The following is a 20658-nucleotide window of genomic DNA, read 5'->3' on the forward strand; positions in this document are numbered from 1 at the left end:
TGGTTAGATCAATTCAAGCATACCCAACGGCTTCTCGGTGTTAGCCGGGATATGTGCACAGCCACCAAATTATAAGAGAAAAAAGCAAGCGGTGACGTCTCCCTCTACTGGCAGAAGATAAAAGAGTCCTCAGATGAAAAGCCGGGAAGCCTGGGTGGTGGAGGGGAAAAGGTTCAAAGTAAAAGAGAGAGGTAGAAAGGAAGAGATAAAGAAGAAAAAGAGAAGATGGAAGAAGCAGAAGTGGGAGAGAAATCAATGGGGAAAAAGGATAGAGGGAAGAGAGTTGGGGAAGCCAGAGAGCAAGAAAGTTAAGTAGAAAAGTCAACAAGAAATGGGCAAATAAGAATTAGAAGCTAAAGTTACAAAAAAAAAAAAAAAAGAGAGAGAAAGAGAGAAGTGTAAGAATATTGTCATAGTCATCTCCACAGTAACCCTGAAAATATTGGCCATTTTCCCCCATGACTTTCTCAGATGGGAATCATAGCCATCGTCCTTGGAATTCTGGCAGAGTGGAAAATTAGGAAAAGCTCTTTTAAAACAATCAGGTATCCCTGAATCATTTGATATCTAAGTTTTTTCTAAGAAGCATATGTTCAAAACAGGCGACGTTTTGAGAGCATTTAATGAGAATTGTAAATTCCAGTCAGTAGAGTCATTGCACTACCCTTGGTTGGAATCTGACAAAATTCTGCTCTGTCCACACCAGTGCCCTCTTCTAAGCCAACAGGAGATTTAGATGGGTGACACCTGCAGAACAGAGCCTGGTCTCAGTGTGCCCCACCTGAGATTTACCTTCTAAATGGAAATCAGTTTGAATGTGGCAAAGTGTCTTCAAAGCTGTGAACTACACACAGGACTTAGACACTTAGGTGCCTGGTGCCAGTGCCCCTGCCCCCTGCTATCAACTCAGCAGGAAAGCTGGGGAGGGCGCGGAGAGTAGGCTCATTGTTGATATGAAAGCCTTCCCTCTATCAGGGGAAACACCCATAGCTAGACTTAGAGAGACAGTCATCTTTTAAGATGTTTAAGCAAATCTGTGTAGAAGAGGTGCTTATCATTAGGTAAGTCAGGGTTCCAAAGAGTCATTTGGAAAACATTTCTGAGTGACTTCTATATAGATTTGTTAAATTAAATGGCTTACGGGCTGGGCACGGTGGCTCACACCTGTAATCTCAGCACTTCGGGAGGTCTGCGGATCACACTTGAGGTCAGGAGTTCAAGACCAGCCTGGCCAATGTGGTAAAACCCCATCTCCACTAAAAAAAAAAAAATACAAAAATTAGCCAGGTGTGGTGGTACATGCCTGTAATCCCAGCTTCTCGGAAGGCTGAGGTAGGAGAATTGCTTGAACTTGGGAGGCAGAGGCTGCAGTGAGCCAAGATCATGCCACTGCACTCCAGCCTGGGTGACAGAGTGAGGCTCCATCTCACAAAAACAAAACACAAAAAAATCAAACGGCTTAGGCTAAACTTTTTCTTTCACAAATATTATTTCACACCTTCTTCAAGTCCTTAAGCCCTTGACAAACTCAAGAGCATTTCCAACAAGGTCCTGGCCAGTGAGGCCCACACAGTGTTTGCTACAGTTCTTAACGAGTTGTAGGTAGAGCATGGCAAAGTGCCAAAAGGTATGTGCTGGAGTGGGCCAGGATTGGAGCAGTCTGAACCATGCCATGGGAGACTTCCTTTAAGAAAAAGCAAATCTCCATGAGATATGCTTTTTCTTAAGTATGCAGAGAACGAGGCCTTGGAAAGAGGCTGTGTAAGTAAAGGAGCCTGAAGCATCATTAGGTTCCCAGTAAAGCCACCTCTAGGGCTGTTATCTGTGTTTTAAGTTAGCAAAGGACGTTTGCAAATGGAAGTCTCCAAAGTGCACCCAACTCTGCATCAACCCCAACAGGGAACACAAGCTCTCAGGAGCTTAACCAACCACTGCTGGCAGCCACCTTCTCCGAGAAGATTCTCACGGGTGTGCAGGAGCTTTTTGCAGGCTTAGGTGGCAGAGAGGTGATCAGAGGAGAGGAAAAGGGCCAGTAGCTGATGGGGTCATGCAAAGTAGAAGAATGGACAAAAGAGGGAGAAAAAGACAGAGAAAGTGGAGGAGAGCCCACCTCTGCCAGTGAAGTAAACACAGGGATGAGGAGAGCCCACCTCTTCCCAGAGGGAAGGTGAAAGAGACAGGGTTGGGAGGAGAGGAGCCCTCGTCTGCCCTCAGGCTCCTACTGTGTGACCTTGACCATCGCCTCTAGCTCCACCCTCAAACATATTTTTCTGTGAGTCTGTGAGAGTCAGTCAGAAGTACTTGGGCTGATCCCTAAAACAGAATTTGCCAATTAGTCTTCAGTGGAAAAGACTTTCTTCAGGTCAACAGAGACAAGCAAATCTAATTTGCAATTTCCTTGTTCCTGAGAGCCAGTGGGTATTGTGTGGACAGAAAGCATTAGGATGAGTGAGGGCTCCAGAGAGGAAGCTTGAAAACAAGATGCCTTGGTCCAGCAAGGGCGCTGGCTCACCAGCCGAGCTCTCTGAAGCGGCAGCTCAGCCCTGGGCTCATTCCCAGGCCCGGCCTGCTGGAGGCTGTGCAGAGTTACAGGAAATAGGAGTGCCGCTGCGGCTCAGCTGCCTCTGTCAGGAGGAATACGAAACGGTGATGTTCATAAAACATTCTTTGCAAAGCTCAGTCTATCCAAACCCTGGTATAGTTTCTAGAAGATGAATGTTTAATCAGTGAGGCTAGTCTGCCTCCACCTCTGCCCTGTCAAGACCGAGCCCATGTTCTGAGCAGAGCTGACAGCATGGGAGAGTACGTGCAGCCTACACAGGCCACAGCTGTCTGCAGCCTGACAGCCTCCTGCTCAGTAGCCCCCACCAGAAGGGACCTGCACCCTGAGCTGAAATTCCCTGCAAGAACAGAGAAAGCTACTCTGTTGCCCACCTGACAGCTTGGAGAAGCACCGCTGTGGCACAAATGATTTTGGTGATGAGTAGAAAAATGAGTGCATTAAAGGATTGTTAACACTTCACAGTCAGCCCCTTCCAAGTACTTTTTATTTATTTATTTATTTATTTATTTATTTATTTATTTATTTATTTATTTAGAGGTAGGGTCTTGCTCTGTCGCCCAGGCTGGAGTACAGTGGCACGATCTCAGCTCACTGGAACCTCTGCCTCCTGGGCTCAAGTGATTCTCCTGCTTCAGCCTCCTGAGCAGCTGGGACTACATTTGTGTGCCACCATGCCCAGCTAATTTTTGTATTTTTTGTAGAGATGAGGTTTTGCCATGTTGCCCAGGCTGGTCTCGAACTCCTGAGCTCAGGTGATCCTGCCTGCCTTAGCCTCCCAAAGTGCTGGGATGATAGGCGTGAGCCACCGCGCCCGGCCCCCCTTCCAAGTAGTAGCCTTTCCTTTCCTTTCCTCTGAATAACCCCACTCCCCTCCGCTCCCCCCGACCCCACTTTGGCACCTTTCTTTCTCAGGCCTTACCCAGCTTCTCAGTGTTTTGCAATTCCACTGCCCGGGTTGAAGCCACAGAAAAGCAAGGATCTTCTGTGAGACTTGCTTGCCCTCTTCATAACTCCACTATGAGCTTTACTCTTGCCTAGGACCTAGTCTTTGAGCATCTAAAACCTGCAGATTTCTTGAAGATTGCAGCCCCTCAACCTTCTCTTCTAGGCTGGAGGGTGGCTCGGGGGTGGCCTGCCTACTACTTGTGATTTTAGAAAGAAACCCATGAGGCTGGGAAGGAAGCGTGCACTGCATGAAATAAGCACCTTGGGATCGGCTTCGGCTGAACTTCCTCCCTCTGGTCGAGGCTGTATTGTGCATGTTGGCCCTGCACCGCTCCGGCTGCAGGTGTATGAGCAATGGCAGTTCTGGGCATGTCTCTTATCAGGAAGAGGTTGGCACACCTAAATCACAAAGCCATTGGTGAGTAGTTCTTAGGTAACTCTAGCCTTCTGATAAAGAGGAGGCGATGAAAGACCAAATAACATTTATTAAGCATCTGCTGTGTCAAATGCCTAATAGTGGAGAGAGGTCTACCCCAGCTTCAAATCCTGGATCCATCCCTTACTTTCATCTGTAAGGTCTTGATCGCACTGCCCAACCCATCCGCGCCCCAGGGTCTTCATTTGTGGAGAGAGGAAGCAAGTTCGTTGTAAGAACTGCAGAAGTGGAGCGGAGCAGCCAGTTTATAGCTTGAGCACAGAGTCCCAATTTGCTCCCCTAATATCCATGTCTGTTCCTCCTCCTTCCCATCAAAACACTGCTCCTGAATCTCACTGAGAAGGTACTGCACAAGCTCAAGTTGAAGATGTCCAAGTCCTGTTAAGTCTCTTCTAGCTGTTCTGAAACTTGCCTATAGTTCAAGGAGAGGGTCTGCAGAGCTACCAGGGGTGCCCATTGCATAGGCTGAACATATGCTTACACTATCTTCTTGGCCCAGTGAGCGAAGGGAAACAGGACACAAGGCAGATGTCATGTGACTTAAGAACGCGTGGAAGAATAGGAAACGTCTTCTCAAGTGTGGGCATTCTCAGACCACAGAGGCTTAGGGAATGGCTCTTGAAGCTGTTGGAAATTTAGCAGTGGAGAATTCTAGGCTTTTACCAAACAATCTGATCAGACCCTCAAAGGCTTCTGTCACCCATGTACTTTTCTCTCTGTTTTTGGTGGTAAAATAGACATGGCATAATATTTGCCATTTTAACCATTTGTAAGTATAAGTTCAGTGGTATTAAATCCATTGATGTTGTTCTGCAGCCACCACTACCACCCATCTCCAGGGCTTCTTCATCTTCCCTGGCTGAAACTCTGCATGCCTTAAACACCAGCTCCCTCCTCCTCCCGCCCCCCCAGCCACCATTCTTCCTTCTCTCTAAGAACATGATGCTCCAGGGACCTCGTATCAGTGGAATCACACAGTTATTTGTCTTTTTGTGACTGGCTTGTTTCACTTAGCATGCTGTCCTCAGCGTCCACTCATCTCATGGATGTGTCCGAATGCACTTCCTTTTTGAGGCTGAATCACTAACATTGTCTACACCACACTTTGTCCCTGCTGTCGTCCATCAGTGGACGCTCCAGTTGCTTTCGACTTTTGACTTACTATCAATAACATTGCTATGAACATGGGTGTACAACCCCTGTATTTTTAAAACAATGTGGTTTAAAAAAGGGGTTTTCAGCATACAAGAAACAGCCACCCACTGCTGTAGGTGGCCTGTGACTCTGCCCAAGAGATTTTTTAATTGTGTTCTTTAAATTGGGAACCAAGGCCACTGGCTTCATGACCAGTGCTGCATGTTATGACCGGGCACCCGTGGTAACTTCATTTGAGCAGAGGCGATTGCAGCACCAGGCGCTGGGTGTCTCTCCCAATGCACCTGGGCCATTCTACGCGCTCCCTGCCTGGCTGACTGAGGTGTCACTAACGGTTTCTCTCTTCTCGCACCCCGCCCTCCCCGCCCATGCCCTGTCCCCGTCCCTCCCCACCTCTGCCCCCTCCTCTCCACCTTCTCTTTGCTGGCGCCTCCCGCTCTCCAGTGCGACCAAGACCAGTGCATTCAGAGCACCAAATTCGTTTTGCAGGCCGCGGCCACCCCCCTGCTGCAGAGCGAGCCCAGCCTCACCAGCGACGAGCTGCACCTACCAGGGAAGCCCGGCCTGGGCACGCCCTGTGCCAGCCTCACACTGGGCCCGCCCACGCCGCCTGCCTCCATGCCCAACCTGGCCGAGGCCACGCTCGCGGACGTGATGCCCCGGAAAGATGAGCACATGGGCCACCAGTTCCTGACGCCCGATGAGGCACCCTCGCCCCCTAGGCTGCTGGCGGCGGGCAGCCCCCTGGCGCACAGCCGCACCATGCACGTGCTGGGCCTGGCCAGCCAGGACTCCCTGCACGAGGACTCTGTGCGCGGCCTGGTGAAGCTCAGCTCCGTGTGACCCGTGTGGCCCCGGGCTGGGAGGCACCAGAGGCTCCTCCGTGGGCAGCAGGAGTGAGCGGAGGGGTGTGCTCCACAGCGACTCTCCCAGCCAATGCCACGGTGGAGATGACAGCCCCAGGTCCGGGGGACAGAGACCACTTAGAGCAGCACAGGGCGGCCAGCCCCGGCTGCTGAGAGCTTGGTTTCATTTGAATTTTATTCCCCAACCTGAGTGCTTTGACACCAATGGAAATAGAGAAGTCGCTGCTTTCTTTTGGTGGGCCTGGGGACAGGGACCCTCCAGGGGTAGAATGGGAGTGTCTGCCCGCCCTTGTGACAGACACACGGAAGGCTTCTGACGCTTGTGGCCAGATTGCAACTGCACTTACATGTTATGCTACTAATATTTGAAACAGACATGCCATTCCACTTGTTAATTAAAAAAAAAGAAAAAAAAATCCTAAAGGGAAAAAACCGACCAGGTGTGGATCTGCATGCCACGCTGCCGTCTGTGTTACAGTGGTGTTGCTGTTTCCAAGGAAGTGCTGCTTTCTTTTTCTTTTTTTAATTTTGTGAATTTTTAAGTGCTGTTTCGTTGGAAGACAGTGCAACGAACCGAGACTAATGGACAGTGTCCTCACTCAGCTTACTGGGCTGCGGCATCTGTGGAAAGGTGGCACCAGGGCTGCAGAGGGCGGCTGGGGTTCCGTCGTGTTGGGGGTCACTTCACTTTCTGTTTGGCCACTCGATGAGGTCTTGTGTTGAGGTATTGTGTGCCGCGCCCCCCACAGTCTTCACCTCCGTGTGTGATGAAACTTCCTGTGGACAGCCAATAAAATGACGTCCTCTGTTATTTTGGATCTGCTTACGGTTATCCTTAATAGCATAAATGAAAACAAAATCATCCAGATGGGGAGAGTTTTTTCTTGAAATATCCCTAGCGAGGAATGGTCCCCAAACAACCAAAAGTCAAATCTTTGAACTGGGAGATATTTATACAATGATTTCTTAGATAAGAGGCGAGCTTTCCATCATTTTTTTTTCTTTAATTATCTCTTTTTGACACCATCTTAGTGGAATTTGCTCTACGTTTGCAGTTTGCCGCGCAACAGTTGATTGGAAGTAGGGAGAGGGGAGGGGACGCTCAGGGAGAAGGGGTTCTGTCGGGCGTCTTCTAGGCTTACTTCCGTGTTAATGTGTCACTCAATCCCAGAAGTGCAACTTGAGGTCCTAGTAAAGGTATCAGAAAATGAGGAGGAGAAATCGGCTTGTGGTTTGGGCTGAGATCATATAGGTCATCATCCTTCCCTGGACACTAATCAGAATGAAATTAAGAAAATGACCACTTTGTTCACTTTCACTGATCGCCTAGAAGGGAACTGGCTCTGGACTTAGGAAGTGTGTCACTATGGAGGCAGCCGCAGGGGACACAGCAACTCCTCTCCTGACTTCTTTCCAGACCATAAATCTAACAGCTAAAGCTACTCAAGTTCAAAGCCATGGCCCTGCTCCTTATAACCATATGAAAGACAAGGCACATTGACCATTGATACAAGTAACCCCAAATGATTTGCATTTATGGAAAAAGGCTGTTTCTCCTGAGAAAGAGTTGCCATTTTATATAAAAGAAAAGAAGACAGGAAAAAGAAAAGCACACAAGTTTTATTTGGAATGAAGGCAATTCACAGGGCACAAAATAATTCATGCTGAAAAGGCCTGCAGAGTTCTTGCACTGTGATATCTTCGAGCCATCTTTATTTTCACACTGCATGCACGTATAGAAAATGGAATAGGTCCATTCTGTGTAACCATTTTTGATTTTCTGAACCACCTAACTACTTGTACCCACCTGCAATTTGTAATTAGTGGGGCAGTGCTGTCCTTACACAACCACACACACGCACAGGCACCAACTCACAGGGATTCTCCTTGCCCACGCTACCGGTGAGGTTAAAGTGACAACCCCACAAAGGAGCTTCCACAACTTCCCAAACCGTCTCTGCTCCTTGCCTCCTTCCACCTGCTCCCCAGAGGCCCCAGGAAGGAGTTGGCCCTGATGAGAAGGGTGTTCCGTGGGTGACCATGAATCCAGCTCAGCCCTCACTCTGGTCCCATGTGTGGCCCAGTCCATTCCCAACTCCTTCCACTGGAAGGAAAATCATGGTCTCCAGAGGCCTCCTGCTTCTAACATTTCCTAACTCAGTGGTTGCTGCTCTCCTGTGACCAGCCCTTCTTCCCACCTAATTATGAAAAAATCCCAGAAGCCAGGATCACAGCTCACTTGCCTTCACATAGTGGATATTTACTTAATATTTATTATCAATTTCCCCACCTCCAACCCTGTCCCTGGTACACACTTGGCATCATTTATCCAATAGGGGATTGGGAATTTTGGTGAAATGAATCAAGGCTATTCAGGGTCAAGAGGGAGATTTGCTTGAATGGGCCAATTTGCTAGATAATTAATGTCTTAAAAACCAAAACCAGAGAGAAGCCCACAGCCCTGTCCCCTATGGCTTGAAAAAGAAACCCAGTGTCAGAGGACTGAGCAATGATGCCCCCAGGGGCGCCCACTTCTGTTGGGCAGGAGGGATGGTCGGAGGGGCGGCTCACCTGGCGAGGTGATGGCTCTGCATTTCCCATGAACCTATATGTGACATGTACATAAATATGTATACACTTATGTTTGTAAATGTTGAATGGTTCCTTCTAGCTGTGGCTGAGTAGACATTGGAGTTTCTAACTTCTTTCAGTGTGTTAGCGATTGATTACATGCTAGCCATAAAAGGTAAGGTAAATATTTTACCATGCTATTAAAGCTTGGACCATTATCAAACACACACAAACACACACTCATTCTGCTGTTTAAAAATTCATCTGCCTTCATTCTCCCAGGAGTGCCCCAGGGGGACTACAGGTTTCCCGGCACTTGAAGGCTGAACTGAGCGTGAGTGCCCTGGTCCCCAGGAAGCAGGGGGATGCTGCAGGAAGGCGGCAGGCAGCCTGCATCTGGGAGGGCACAGTGACCTGTCACTCTGTTCTGCAGAAATTGGCCCAGCAATTGCGTTATGCCCATTCAAAAGATGCTTGTTCCAGCTTTCAAATGTGATGATTTCAGCCTGTGAGGACAATGCCATGTCCCCAACCTAAGCCAGCAAAATGCGAAATCTCTGTTCTGGCCCAGAATGGCACAAGGGAGGAGGAGTCTTTTCAGAGTTCCATGCCACCCTGCAGCTTACTGCGGCCTTCGCCTGTTCTGTCTAGGATTGCCAGCTGGGGCTGCAAGTGAGGAGCAAATGCATTTTATGAGCCATGTTCCTGCGGAGACCTGATGGGCCAGGCCCTCTGTGGCTTTGAAAGCCCCTAAGCTCTTGACATCCTGGGCCTGGGCCTTCTTGTCTGACTCAACAGCAAGAAAAATAAACTTGCCAAAATTGGCAGTAGGTGTCCGTGACACAGGGGCTTGTGATGGCATTGCCCAAAAAATGCTGGAACCAGAACTGGTCAGAGACTTCGAAGGGCACAGCCTGGCGGGCAGGTCTCTGCCCACCCCACTACCCTGCAGCAAATGCTTCTCTTTAACCTGACTTCTCCCTTCAGACCTCAGCCTACAACCATCCTCTTCATGCCAGGAACCGACTGCTTCTCAGCCTCGGCTTAGGGTTTTGAGTTCACCGGAAGGGATCAGGGCTTTGCGTTAATATAAGGAATCTTCCCAGAGGGAGTTGCCCTTCATTCATCTACAAGAGTACATTGAGTTCATTTAGTTCTTGACCAGGTAAGAAAAGAATAAAGGAGAACAAATATTAAATAATCTTTTCTAATTAATGCCTTACTACTGTTTTGAAGCTGAGCCGAAATCAAATCGATGTTTACATTTTCTATCAAGTACATATGAGCTGTGGGAGTCTAGCATATTCTTGTCCAAAAGAGAGAGACTTTCAAATGAATTCGTATTCCTCCTGGTCCCCTCCAGCTATTCTGGAGGTCTGCATGTGGCGTTGTATGCTGTTTTCCAAGGTACCTCATTAAAAAAAAAAAACACTGCCTCTCATTTGTTCCCTTAAAACATCTCTCTCTCATAAAACTAAGTTATCATTGAAATATTAAACGATCTGAAGCGTCTTTTTTTTCAAATAAATGTCAAAGATGGTAATAATTTGTAAATCAGTAAATCCTCTGTCCATCTGCCCATTGTCCACAGTCCTGATAATAGAGCCAAGATGGATTTTCACATGTGAGTGGTTAGTCCATTAATCCAGCCATTAAAAGTAGTTGGGAGATTGAGGATCAGGTGGTTTCTGGAGCAACCGAATTTGCAGCTGCCACAAAACTAGATAAATGGCCACAACTGGAGTTATTTTTCGATCTCATAAACCCCAGGAATTACACACAGAATGGACTGAAAAGCAGACAAGCATGTTGTGCTATTGCAGAGACTTTTCTACCCAGCAAGTGTTGAATTTTTAAAAGAAACCTAATATTGGTGATGAAGATATGAATGAACAACTCTCTTACTTGCCCTCAATGTTTCAAGATGCCTGGTGAAACCGAGAAGCCACATGGCATATCCAAGGAGACATGTTTTCTGGGTTCTATATGAATAGAGATGGTTTAAGCCTGCAATTAAAAAAAACAAAAATGGTTGAAGCCTTGCTAACTTTTTCCCAGAGCATTCTGGGTTGATATTTCACAGTCAAACGTTTTGGCATGAGAAAAAAAAAAAAGCATTTTAAACTCTTAGTGAATTCAAAGCTCTAAATCCAAACGATGAACACATGTACATAACATTTCATGTTTTCAGAGATATGTATGCTTATTTAAGTGCCTTTCATGTTTTAATCAATGTTTGCAGAATTTATCTTAAACCTGAGATGAATTAAAAAATCATTTTCCTCCTTCAATAAAAACTGCTAATGGCATAAAATGTAAATTTCAATCTTTATAAGGTGGATATTGTCTTGGTCAACAAGATGTAGGGAAGGGGGGAATCGACTTGCACTTGGTGAATATGCACGGTGTGGACACCCATCTGTATAAGAATGAGGGTTTTCTGATCATAGATATCCAGATTGGTTTCCTCAGCTATGGTTCTCAACTGTTTCAGTTCTACTTTAGAGCAATGCAGAAATTTAAAGTCCCTAATCCAACATGGTCTATATGCCACCTTTTAACACATACACACGTGCGCACGCACACACACACACACACTCACCCCAGCCTCACCAGATAAGAACTATGGGCCGGGCGCGGTGGCTCAAGCCTGTAATCCCAGCACTTTGGGAGGCCGAGACGGGCGAATCACGAGGTCAGGAGATCGAGACCATCCTGGCTAACACGGTGAAACCTCGTCTCTACTAAAAGAATACAAAAAACTAGCCGGGCGAGGTGGCGGGCGCCTGTAGTCCCAGCTACTCGGGAGGCTAAGGCAGGAGAATGGGGTAAACCCAGGAGGCGGAGCTTGCAGTGAGCTGAGATCCGGCCACTGCACTCCAGCCTGGGTGGCAGAGCAAGACTCCGTCTCAGAAAAAAAAAAAAAAAAAAAAAAAAAAAAAGAACTATGTTTGGCTACTCATAACAAAATCCCCAAATAACAGCAGCTTAGGAAAAGAAATGTCTTTTCTGTTATGCAAAACAAGTGCAGAGGTAAGGCAATCCAGGGACATTGTGGTGGTTCTGTAGTGTCATCAATGTCCTGGCTTCCTTCTCTCTGTTCTGCCATTCTTAGCACTGGCTTTCATCCTCAAGGTCACTTCACTGTCACAATACAGCTGCTACAGCACCAACCATCAAAGCCATATCCTTAGGTTTTTCTATTAAGTACGTATGCGCTATACATATGAGTCTAGCATATTCTTGTCCAAAAGAGAGAGACTTTCAAATGAATTTCTATTCCTCCTGGTCCCCTCCACCTATTCTGGAGGTCTGTGTGGCATTGTATGCTGAAAGAAGGAGAAAAGGGGAGGAGCAAAACGGGTACAGACACTTATGACTGCTTCCTTTAAAGAGATTCCCAGAAACCCCAATCTATGATTTTTCCATGATCAAAATTAAGTCACATAACCACAGCTGGCCAAAAAGAAAGATGCAAAGCATGGTGTTTTAGCTGGGCACATTCCTGCTCCAAATAATATTGGAGTTCTGTTGGTCAGGAAGAAGGGGGAAATGAGCATCCACTAGATAATCACAATAGAAAACTCCATCTCCTCCATTAGTGCAAGAGTGAGACCCTCCAGCTAGAGCTCTGTCATCCTTCTCCTCTCCACTAAAAAGTTCTGCCTCATCCATCTACTGTTCTCTCCCTTTACAGAGCATTCCTACCTGCTAAAGTAGGCTTGACCCCATCTCCTGCATGACCCAGGACCTGGCCCCTTCTCTCCTCCATGACCCTGGGAACCAGCTCCTACTCTCCTCCATGACCCCGGGATCCAGCCCCTTCTCTCCTCCATGACCCTGGGAACCAGCACTTAGGCCATCCTCTCCTCCAGGACCCAGGTCCCAGGACCCAGCCCCTTCTCTCCTCCATGACCCAGGACCCAGTTCTTTTATGATCTCTTGCATCTTCAATTTCTTCCCACCAGTTGTTTCTGTAGGCCACCATACCATACTGCTACTTTGAAAAAAAAAAAAAAATCACCTTCCTTGTCTCTCTGTTCATCTTTAATCACTCATTCTTCTCATTGCCAAATATCTCAAGAGTGGTCTGTCCTCCCATCTTCCATTTCTTCACTTCCCACTCTCTGTCAGCTTCCCTTCACAGCATGCTTCTGAAATGCGCTCTCCATGATTTCCAGCGGCAAATCCTGTGGCCTGGCTGCATTCTCTTTTAACATTCCTGAAGCATCTGACATGGTTGAGCACCCCGTGCCCCTGGATCCATGCAGCTGTCTGTATTGCAGGAGGCAGACAAGCATGCAGTTGGGCATCTCTAATGCTTCTATGCAATGCTGTCTCCCTTTGGCCTCGGTGACACTGCTGTCTTTATTCCAGCTGACATCTGCTTGCAATCTGCTTCCTTCTCACATCCCACAAATGAGGACACATGGCAAGACTCGTTTCCCTGCCCTTTGGCCTTTCCTCTCTCCTCTATTCCCCTGCAGAGACTTCATCACTCCATTGCCTTCTACTCCTGCCTCTTCTATGGACTCAACTCTCCAGTGCCCATCACCCTCCCAAGGACTAGCCCCACAGCTGAACCAGCTGCTTGCTAGGCAGAAGGAGGTTTAGCCAGGAATCTGGTTCCCGTTTGCCTGCAGCTGGTTCTGTAACCTCAGGCAGGTCACAGAGCCCGTGGGCCTTAGTTTCCTTGGCCACAAATGCGACCGCTTCTGGGTACACCATGGTGTATGCTCGGCTTCGTGTTCCCACTTACATATCCCATCACCACTGCCCCAAACCCAAATGCTTGAGATTGGATTCAACATCTTTCTCCCCAAACTGCCCTTTATTTTAGTTGAAGCTTCCCCAGGAGAGCTCCAAGCTTACAACTCTGGAGAGGCCTTTGACTTCCTTACTGTGCAGATCCAGTCGGGCCTCAAGCCCTGTCACTCTTCCTCTGCAGGATCCACAAAATCTGTCCTTCTTCTTCACTTTATCGCCACCTTCACCATCTAACCCAAAATGTTATGATGGCTGCAAAGAGCTCTCCTCCTGCTGAATGTTCCTGTTCCTGCCCATCCCATACAACCCAGGCATGTGTCTTCCCAGCCATTGCCAGGCCCGTGTCAGATCCCAGGTGTCAGACCATCCACAGCTTTTTCTTCCCCATTTGCCCCTCAGACCAGCATCTAAAGCCTCCATAATCTGGTCCCAAATGGTTTCCATTCTTCTTTTCCCTTCTCCCTGTCTCTCCCTCTCTGGCAATTCGGCCTCCTCCCTCCCTGGCAGAACCTGCCAGGCGCTTCCCACCCTCCACGTCTCCCTCTGCCCCTCTCTGCCTCTCTCCGCTTGTCTAAGGCCTTCCTACCTTCCCATTACCAACACATTTCATAGGAGCTGAGGGCCCCCTTTCCTCTGAATTCCTCAAATACTTGCTCCTTCACATATTTCTTTAAAATTGAGATATAATTTACATACCATGAGATTAGCCCTTTAAAAATGTACAATTCTGTGTTTTTAGTATAATCGCAAGGTTGTGCAAACATCACCACTAAGCCAGAACATTTCCCTCACACATTTCATCCTTTTTCTAGACCACCTACTGTAGTTTCTGTCTTCATGTGAATGTCCTGTCTCCCAGTAATGCCTGAGAGCACCATGATGGCTCGAGGGTTTTTGCTGTGGCACAGTGCCAGGCAGGGTCCTGCACCACCAGGGACCATCACTGCTCGGGAAGGGGGAAGTAGAGGTGACAAGGGTAACAGAGACCGCCTCTAAGGCACTGAGGACCCAAACTCCCCCAGGGACCTCATGCTGACACCTAAGGGCCTCAGAGAAAAGCCCCCCTCCCTTTTACTCCCCACTATGTCCAACTGTGAGGAAAGGCTCCTGCTGTGATGTGAGTCCCTGTGTGGAGTTCAGCTGAGCCAGGAGCCAGTGCTACATGGTGCTGATGAGACCTCCTCACTCACCTTTGCAAGCCACCTGATGCTCCCCGTCCTTTCTTGTGGATAATTTGGGATAAAATTGGGGTCTTAAGTCAATTAAGATTCATGTACTTCTAATAGAAAAACAGAGTAATGGAACTTTCAAAAATATATATCATCTGGCAGGGTGCAGTGGCTCACGCCTGTAATTCCAACACTTTGGGAGGCCAAGGTGGGCGGATCACCTGAGGTCAGGAGTTTGAGACCAGCCTGGCCAACATGGTGAAACTCTGCCTCTACTAAAAATTCCAAAATTAGTTGGGCGTGGTGGCATGCATCTGTAGTCCCAGCTACTTGGGAGGCGGAGGCCAAAGAATCACTTGAACCTGGGAGGCGGAGGTTGCAGTGAGCCAAGATCATGCCACTGCACTCCAGCCCGGGAGACAAAAGCGAAACTCCATCCCAAAAATAAAAAATAACAATAAATAAATATGTGTGTGTGTGTGTGTGTGTGTGTGTGTGTGTGTAATCAATAGTAGGATAACTTGGATTATTTGGGGATTGCATGCTTTAAAAATAATTTTAAAATAAAAACCTATTAGCCAGTTCCATTAACAAACCCTTGTTGGACATGTGACACAGTACTTGTTCTGAGTAATGGGCATTGCTCTTTGTACTAAAAGCTCTAATACATATATGTTTCATAACACATGTGAAATGTTCAAACCACATTTTCTATGGCAAAATAGATGATGTATACTCTCTACCAACAGATTACATTCCATAAATTGGCTTGGAACTTGGAATATACTTTTCCCATGGAAACAAAAATCATCAATGGCTTTTAGACGCTACACCAGCTCACAAAATAGTTTACCTGAATAATATTCATAGTCCTAGGACCTAAGCAACCCTAAGCATTCCTGAACCCCTAAACTTCTTTGAGTTCTGAGCCCTGAGCCTGGGTCTAAGACCCGCCAGCCCCAGAGCCCCCTGGAGAGTGGACTCCCCAGCCGCTGCTATTTCTACCTCACTACCAGATAGATTAAATCCATCTTAAGAAACATGGAGCTCATCTGATTTCCTTAAAACCTCTACAAACAAACAAGAAAATGGAAAGAAATCCTTAAATTTTCTAATTCCAGAGATTTCAAAATCTTTCAAATCTCCCTTACAATGTATTTAAGGATCTCTTAAAGAATGAGCATTTCCTTTTTCTTGAAAGCCTATCAGAATTTCAGCTCAGGTGATTTTCCGCCAGAAATTCTAGATAACTCAGCAGCTAAATCCAACTTGAGTAAACATGGATGACTCAGTGGGGACTGACAAATTTTTGTTGTTAATATCCTGGATCAAAACATGTGGTGTGCTTTGAAATGTGCCTAGCTGACACATGTTTTAAAAAATTATTATTTTGTGAAGCCTTTTAGAAAGCTTTCCTTGAACTCATCAACACACTGGAAAGGTACCAGGGAGATGATGACAAGCAAAGGTTTTTTTGTTTTGTTTGTTTGTTTGTTTGTTTTTTCTTTCTGGCAAAGTCTCGCTCTGTTGCCCAGGCTGGAGTGCAATGGTACAATCTCAGCTCACTGCGACCTCTACCTCCCGGGTTCAAGCGATTCCCCTGCCTCAGCCTCCCAGGTAGTTGGGACTACAGACGCAGCCACCACGCCAGCTAATTTTTGTACTTTTAGTAGAGACAGAGTTTCACCATGTTGGCCAGGCTGGTCTTGAACTCCTGATCTCAGGTGATCCTCCAGCCTTGGCCTCAGAAAGAGCTGGGATTACAGGTGTGAGCCACTGCACCTGGCCTGCAGCATCTGTATCTTCTAGTTGACATCTACTCTGAGGATTGATAAATTTTTGTTTTTTTGGTTTTTTTGTTTGTTTTTTTTTGAAAGTTTCCCTTTCATCATCCAGGCTAAAGTGCAAAGGCACAGTCTCGGCTCACTGCAACCTCCACCTCCCAGGTTCCAGCGATTCTTCTGCCTCAGCCTCCTAAGTAGCTGGGATTGAAATTTAGTTGGGTCAGTGTGGCAGCTGTGCTAGAAAACACACTTTCTGGAGATAATGAGAACAGATGGCTTCAGAGGCCACCAAGGGTTGTTTCCAACCCATCTTCTCATGGAAATGCCAAATAGGGTTCGCCATGTGCCTGGATAACAACTGCAGGTCAGCAGTGCTGAGGCCACGGTGAGGCCCTGTCAGCTGATGCTCTGCTACCTAACGGGACTCCTGGTGCCTTGCCTTCTGCAGCTGTCCTCCTAAGATCTAAGTGAACATTGACTTTATGCAATAAAACACAATCCCAGAACACGATGGGTGGTGACTGAACGTGTAAATGTGAAGGGCCCTTTTATGAAGCACAGAACCTACCTCCAGTTCACCTGCAATGCTGTTGTGGATCTCACTGCCTGTAACCCCCTCTTCTCAAGGCACCTCTCCCTTCTGTAACATACAGGATGTCAACTAGGAACCTCATGAAAGGGAGCCAATCACCTTTAGACATGTCAGCTCCCCTGCGATGGGAACTTCCTCCTGACCAATGGGGTTCTGTATGTTCTCAGGAACTGACACGTAAGCTTCCAGCTGATGTGGCTGAACTCTGCATTATTAATTTCTGCATTATTAGAAAGTCTGCATTATCAGAAAGAAGGGACTGGCATTCGCTCCCACCAAACACCTCCTTGTCAGTTCATCCTGAGCAGCATCTGCTCTGAGAGGTCTTCCGCAGGCCCCTTCCTCAGTACCCGTCACCTGCCAGGAAGGAGGCAAGTCGCTTGGAAGTGTTTAGGGGGTGATGCTTTTTCTAAGAGGGGAGCAGAAGAGCTTTTTCTTTTCTTTAAACAGAATCTACTTCCATTTTTGTAACCCATGGTAACAAGCTGAACTACATTCAATGCTCAGTGTTTTATGTAAAAGCCAATGAGTGCCCAGATAACCCACAAGAAGACACCAGACATGATTTGCCTCTAGACTGGATGCTGAGGTGGTTTGCAGCAGCAAGTGAGGATGAGGGTGCCCTGGAGCAGAGGGTGCCCTGGAGCAGAGGCAGGGGAGCTGCAAAGCCAGGACCATGCCCTCAAGTCACCCCAGACTGAGCAATCTTCTCCACAGGGCGCAGGCACCCCCTGAGAATCCCACGTGGAGAGTTGCTCCTGACACAGGCCCCGGCCACCCCTGACACCACGATGGAGAGGATAAGCAATAGCGCCCTCACGTGAATATCTCGGGTTTTCGACATTTATTATTTTAAGAAATAAAAGGAGAAAACCCCCTGCTTAGTCAAGAAAGAGCATAATGACTTCTGCACATGCTCATGATCTGTAGAGCTCAGCCCAGCCAGCCCTGGCTCTGGATGCACACACAGGAATCTTGTTCAAGTTCCTCCAGTGGCAGGAAATCACTTTAAAGACCACCTAACTGGGTCTCCCACTTCAGATCCATGCCCTCCATGGGTCACAAAACCAGAGTAGTGGGCACAAGCCACTGTCTTCTTTCTAGATGGAAGGGGTGAGAACAGAAGGATGAGAATAGGAAATGCCAAACTGCTTTGCCTGGAACAAGGAGAAACAGGTCCTGGGTCATGACATAGATATATTTTCCCATCATGGTCAAAAAGAAAATCTGAAAAAACTGTTCAGTTCACCCATTCCTGCCCCAACTTACAAAAGAGAACCCTGGAAACCAGAGAGCTGAGAGGTCATATCCAAGGTTACAGAGGTGGCCGGGACAGAGCTGGCACAGAATGGAGGTCAACCCTTCTCGAACCATGAGTGATAAAGAAGAGTATTTACTGTTTTAAAAAATTCCTATTCACTGCACATGAGTACTTCTATAAAATATAATTTTTAAATTACTGGAAAAAAATTTTCAGTAGATAACGAAAAGCCCTACTGTTTCATGATTAGATGCATTAGACATACTCTGTCCAATGGCTGTAGCTGTGTCTAAACACACATGCCATCTCTGTATTATCTCATCAGGGACCAGGATCAAATAGTTGCATGGTGCTGAGCTGCACGTGCTTTGAGTAGCCTCGTGTGCAGTGGAGGATTAACCATGTCCTTAGAGAGGCCTGGCTTCTGTTGTCTGCTACTGGGAGGTCATCTTCAAGCCCTTGCAACTGTCTGTGTGGCAAGAGTCTCTCTGCTTATCTGGGGGGTTGGACCAGCCAGGCAGTCTGTGCTGGCCATGTGGGTTATGGCCCCAAGGATCAGTTTGGTCTCCAGAGGGACTGCAGGCTCAGGCCAGCAGTGGAGATAGCCAACGTGTCCCCATGACCCACCCCAGTGAAAACTCCAGACCTGAGGCTTGGGTGAGCTTCCCTGGTCGGCACTATTGCATGCCTGTTGCCTCATCGTTGCAGGCAGAGGTGGGCCCTGTCCACACAGCCCCTCTGAGAGAGGACAGCCAGAGGCTCTGCACTGGCATCTCAGACTCCACCCTGTGTGCCTCTTGCTTTGGTTGACTTTGATCTGGATCCTTTCACCGTAATAGAACTGCACATAGAAAGGCTCTTCGGAGTTCTGTGAGTCCTACTAGCCAATTATTGAACTGAGGGCAGCTGTGAGGAGCCCCAGCCTTACGTTGGGTGTCAGGATTGAGGGTGGCCTTGGGGACTCCTGAACTTTGCACCCTGGTACAGGCAGCTGCTCCCAAACTGTGTTCTAAGGGTCCCCTAATGATTCCCCAAATCTATGATCTCTCCCACCCAAAAGCCAGAGCCCTTAAAATGCCATGGTGCAGACCCTGAGGGCCTTGCTCATAGGGCAGCATGTTATCTCAGGACTGTGGGGGTCGCCAGGCATTACAACTTTAGCAGCCTTTTTGTAAAATGGTATTAACCAGCAAAGAGCAAGAAGCAGAGGGCAAGTAGGTCTTAGTAGGAAAATGAAGAACAACTGGCAGGATAAATCACTGTAAACATCAAGCTAATTCCCTTAAGTGCCATTCTAGACCTAGACCAATTTGTTGGCTTAAAAAAAAAGAGAGAAGAAAACATGGCTTATACTTTGGTTTGCTCTGAACACTGGCAAATTTAACATACTCAGATATATTTAAAATTAAGAGTAATAAGGAGAGTTGTTTGGGATTTTTTTTCCTCCTAATTTTCTAGGGAAAATGATAAAATCCTTAGCTAAGAAATACATTGTTGTCTTTGAGAGGCTGAGACAGGCGGATCACGAGGTTAAGAGATCCAGACCATCCTGGCCAACATGGTGAAACCTCGTCTCTACTAAAAATACAAAAAAAATAGCTGGGCGTGGTGGCATGTGCCTGTAGTCCCAGCTACTCGGGAGGCTGAGGCAGGAGAATCGCTTGAACCCAGGAGGCAGAGGTTGCAGTGAGCAGAGATCATGCCACTGCACTCCAGCCTGGGTGACAGGGAGATTCTGTCTCAAAAAGGGAAGGAAGGAAGGGAGGGAGGGAGGGAGGGAGGGAAGGAACTGTTGCTGAAAAATTTCAAGAGGTGTTGCAGGCTTCAGCAATTCCAGATGTCAACTAAGAGCAAGAAGTAGAGGTGCTTGGGTTTGGGCAAAACCCTGAGCTTGGAGCAGGGGAGAGGGTGGTCCTGTAGCCTGCTGGGTATGGGGGCCACACATCCATTCCTCAACGCCACTTCATGAGAACCACCCTTGTCTTCTCATTGTTTGAAGACATGGTGGATTGCTTGGTTATGAACTAAGGGCTAAGCCACACTCAGTGGAGGAAGCCTCGGAGCCCTGTGGCTCTGCACACCCAGGAGACCTGTGCGGACACCTATGTGGCTCCCCTTGCATAAGGAATTGTTTCCAACTCAGGTTCTTCAGGATCTGAAAACTACTGTCGTGAAGGTCACATTGCCAACAACAAGAAACCAGGGACACCCTGTAGGCTATGAATGGGCAGTGAGGCAGGACTGCAGGGGGCATTTCAGAACTCCCCACATGACAAGGAGGTAGCTTCCATGGACCCCGATCTCCATCACTCTCTGCTTCTCCCACCTCCCCTGTGCCCGCGCCTGTTGGCAGCAGAGCGGAGGCGATGCCTCCAACATCCTTTAAAGCAGCAGGTCTCAAATGTTGGGGCACGAGAATCACCCGGAGACTGGAGAGAACACAGGTTGCTGGGCCCACCCACAGAATTTCTGATTCATAGGTCTGGGATGAGGCTTGAGAATGTGCATTTCTAATAAGTCTCCAGCTGAAATCGATGTCTCAGGCTTGG

General features: G+C 47.6%; 1 protein-coding gene across 3 annotated transcripts in view; it reads left to right on the plus strand.

Annotated features, from left to right (window-relative positions):
• Nucleotides 1-20658, plus strand: part of ZDHHC14 (zinc finger DHHC-type containing 14) — a 323921-nt gene that overhangs the window by 300826 nt on the left and 2437 nt on the right. Inside the window, exon 9 of one of the 3 annotated variants that reach the window (XM_010381547.2) lies at nt 5589-6783. The exons of 1 other annotated variant lie outside the window; for it this stretch is intronic. In XM_010381547.2, coding sequence (XP_010379849.1) covers nt 5589-5942 — 354 coding nt within the window. In that variant the 3' untranslated portion in view covers nt 5943-6783. Of the gene's footprint in view, nt 1-5543; nt 8737-20658 lie in introns of those variants that run through there. One more of the 3 variants, XM_010381546.2, reaches the window with a different exon arrangement.

This window comes from Rhinopithecus roxellana, chromosome 4 (genome assembly GCF_007565055.1).
Source record: "Rhinopithecus roxellana isolate Shanxi Qingling chromosome 4, ASM756505v1, whole genome shotgun sequence".
NCBI classification, from domain to species: Eukaryota; Metazoa; Chordata; class Mammalia; order Primates; family Cercopithecidae; genus Rhinopithecus; species Rhinopithecus roxellana.